At 51.7% G+C, this 3,841-nt stretch overlaps 1 protein-coding gene across 1 annotated transcript in view; it reads left to right on the plus strand.

The window, feature by feature from the left end:
- ADAMTS8 (ADAM metallopeptidase with thrombospondin type 1 motif 8) overlaps positions 1-3,841 on the plus strand; it is a 30,183-nt gene that overhangs the window by 15,467 nt on the left and 10,875 nt on the right. Inside the window, 4 exon segments of the mRNA XM_014310483.1 lie at positions 5-56; positions 405-577; positions 864-1,039; positions 3,097-3,839. Coding sequence (XP_014165958.1) covers positions 5-56; positions 405-577; positions 864-1,039; positions 3,097-3,839 — 1,144 coding nt within the window.

Raw genomic sequence — 3,841 nt, forward strand, 5'->3', positions numbered from 1 at the left:
CCAGGGCCAGCGAGCCAAGTACCAGTCCTGCCACACCCAGGAGTGCCCGCCCGATGGTAAGGATGGCCATGCCCCAGTGCTCCCACCCCTGCTGCTCCAGAGTGCCTTACAGGGATTGCTCTGCTCTCCCTTGGATATTCATATCTGGGGGAGCAACAGCTTCCTGCTGGGGGCTGTGACCTTCTGTGAATGATGGAAGGAGTGTGGGATCCCTCCTTCCTGACATTCCTCCTTCCTGACATTCCTCCTCTGCTTTCCTCCTTCGTGACATTCCTCCTCTGCTTACACCCTCACTGCGTGCTCTCCCTATCCTTAGCTCACTCCCACATCTCTGTGATGGCCAGGGACAGGAGTTCCTGCCAGCTTCCCATGGATTTTGGGCCATGTTTCACCTTTCCTTTCAGGGAAAAGCTTTCGGGAGCAGCAGTGTGAGAAGTACAACAGCTACAACTTCACTGACCTGGAAGGGAATCACTTGGAGTGGGTTCCTAAGTACGCCGGAGTGTCCCCCCGAGACAGATGCAAACTCTTCTGCCGAGCCCGAGGGAGGAGCGAATTCAAAGTCTTTGAGGCCAAAGTAAGATTCCTGGAGATGGGAATCTCCAAAGTAAGATTCTTGGAGATGGGAATCTCCAAAGATAGATTCCTGGTGATGGGAATCTGCAAAGATTCCTGGTGATGAGAATCACCAAAGTAAGATTCCGTGAGATGGGAATCTCCAGAGATAGATTCCTGGAGACTGGAATCTCCAAAGACTCCTGGTTATGGGAATCTCCAAAGATAGATTCCTGGAGATGGGAATCACTCCTGTTCCCCATGTTGGAGCTCATGCCCTGGTTCCTCCTCTGCATCCCATTTTCCAGGTGATCGATGGGACGCTGTGTGGCCCAGAGACCCTCTCCATCTGTGTCCACGGGCAGTGCATCAAGGCTGGCTGTGACCACGTCATTGGCTCCTCCAAGAAGCTGGACAAGTGTGGGGTGTGCGGTGGCAATGGCTCCACGTGCAGGAAAATATCCGGCTCGCTCAACAGATCCAGGTGAGGCACCAGGAAGAGGGTTCTGCAGGGATGGGCTGTGGGAGAAACACTAGCATCCTCTCTCATTCCCCTTTTTCTATCACTAAACTTATAGGCTAGGAATATATTAGGATCCAAGCCAGCATCCTCAGCTGGTTGGCATTGCAAGAGCCTGGGCTCCTCCCCGGACTCCGGGACTTAAGCTCAGTTTATTTTGGGGCAGAATTATTCAAGACAAGTAGAGCTTATTTCCTAAAATAATACCTGATGTGATGAGCTCAGTACACCACTGCAAATAAATCTGCTGCCCCAACGAGTTTACAAAACACATTTCACACCAGTGCACTGAGTTGGACACATATTCAAGGGCTGATTGTGATATAAATGTTCAATAACCTTTTCCTGGGCTTGGGGTGAATTTGAATCCTGGGACAAGGGCACTGGGGCAGTCACTTCCCTCACCCAACAGATTTGGGAATTCTGCTTTGCCAGAGAGCAGAATTTAAGGGTTTTGTTGGAAAACCATAACAAAAGCCCAACCGTCCAGTTCCATGCAGCGAGGTGACTCACACAGTCAAATTAGATTTCCTAAATGGTTTCCTTCCAGGGAACAGCTGAAACGGGGCTTCCACTCTCCTGTGAGTTGTTTGTGGTTGACTAAATGGAGATTAGCACAGGAGCTACAGCCAAGAAGAGATCCCATTAAGATCAGGGTGAGGGAGGCCAGGGTGACGGAGAGCAGAGTTTGACTCAAAGGCTTTTTTCCAAAATACTCTGAACCTAATTACTGACCGCAGCATCCACCATGGGGATCCATGGAAAATGATCCTGTGCTGGCCCCACAGTGTGAGTCACAGTGCTGAGGGCTCAATGAAACCTTCCACGTGCTGTCCTGGGAGCCGTGGTGCTCCGGGGATGGGCTTTGGCTGGCTCTGCAGGAAAATGTTTCCCTGGCATGGGAATGTCCTCTGTATCCTTCAGTGGGATTGCTTCTGCACTGTAGTGGTGGCTGCAAAACCCTTCAAAAAGTGAACTGAGAGTGCAGAAACTCCCTCCTATTGTGTTGTTCTACATCTATATCTGTATCTGTACCTACATCTATATTATCTCTGTCAATAGGTGATGTCACCCTTCAGCATCACCAGTGACAGGCTTTCAGTCCCAAACACTTCACCATTTCCAAATATAGGGAGCAAGGAGAATTTCCCATCTAGGCTGGTAATCACAGAGCTGTCCATTTGATTGCATCACTCATTTTCATACATAGTTCAGAGAAACCTTCCAGCTGAGCTCACATCTAGAACATCTGCAATATTTCTAACTCTTGAGTGCTCGGGGTTACACAGGGATGGCTTCAGCTTCAGGATCCTGAGTGTTGGGGAAGATGAAACAGGAAAGCCATACAAATATGATAGTCTGGCAAAAGATTTTGAGAATATAGAAACTATAAGTGAGATTGAAATGAAAGCAAGCTTTGAGATACCTCAGTTACTGAACAGCTGGAAAACAATGGTGTGGCCAGCTGAAGGTAATCCCCTTTTGATGGAACAACACCCTCTGCTTGCAGACAGGCCCAAGGGTCAGAGCAGACCCTACAGCTTGGCAGAGGAGGCCCAAAGAGGAGGTTTTAGGGTTTAAAATGTAACGCGGTATGGTAATGTAATGATTCTTATAGGCTGTATGTAAATGCTATAGGATTTGTATCTTGTACTAGATTGGTTAGTGAAAATTAGAATATTCAACACAGAAGAAGATGTATTGTAACGAGAACCTCGCTCTCTTACCCTTTTTACTCTCTTACCTTTTTTACTCCCTTATGCTCTTACTCTCTCATCCTCTCTCCCCCTCTCTTCTCTCAGTCCTGCTCTGAGCTGTGCCTGGCAGCTCCCAGCAGGGCCCTGCACCCAGGCCCTTTGCAATAAACCCCAAATTCCAAGCCCTGGCTTCAGAGATCTCTCGTCTCCGTCCATCCCCACCGTCCTACCCCCCACAACGCTCCTACACCTGAGTGCTGTTCCTTACATGAGTGTGCTTTTAGTAAATCTTGCAGAATAACCGTGTCCCTTTGCCCCGTGCAGGTACGGCTACAATGACATTGTCACCATCCCCGCCGGAGCCACCAACATCGACATCAAACAGCGCAGCCACCGCGGGCTCCGGCACGACGGGAATTACCTGGCCCTGAAGACCCTTGAGGGCAAGTACCTGCTCAATGGAGACTTTGCCATCTCAGCCATGGAGCAGGACATCCTCATTAAGGGCACCATCCTGAAGTACAGCGGCTCCATGACCACTCTGGAGAGGCTGCAGAGCTTCCGACAGCTCCCAGAGCCCCTGACCGTGCAGCTGCTGACCATTGCCAGCGAGATCTTCCCACCTAAAGTCAAGTACACCTTCTTCATCCCCAAGGACGTCCCTTTCAGCAAGCAGAAGGGCAAAGAGAAGAAGTCAGTCAACGTCATCCGACCGATGCTGACCTCTCAGTGGGTGCTGGGGGACTGGTCCGAGTGCTCCAAGACGTGTGGCTCCGGCTGGCAGCGGCGGACGGTGGACTGCCGGGATGTGGAGGGTCAAACCTCCTCTGCCTGCAACAGATCCCTCAAGCCTGAGGACATCAAGCCCTGTGGAGACGTGCCCTGTCCTCTCTGGCGCCTGGGTCCCTGGTCCCCCTGCTCCCAGACCTGCGGCGAGGGTGTGCGGACGCGCAGCGCCTCCTGCATCGACTACGCCGGGAAAATCACCGCCCCCGAGAAATGCAGCTCACCGGGACCGCCCCCGGCCACCGCCGCCTGCCTGCTGCGGCAGTGCCGAGCCACGGCGGGC

This window comes from Geospiza fortis, unplaced genomic scaffold, assembly GCF_000277835.1.
Source record: "Geospiza fortis unplaced genomic scaffold, GeoFor_1.0 scaffold392, whole genome shotgun sequence".
NCBI classification, from domain to species: Eukaryota; Metazoa; Chordata; class Aves; order Passeriformes; family Thraupidae; genus Geospiza; species Geospiza fortis.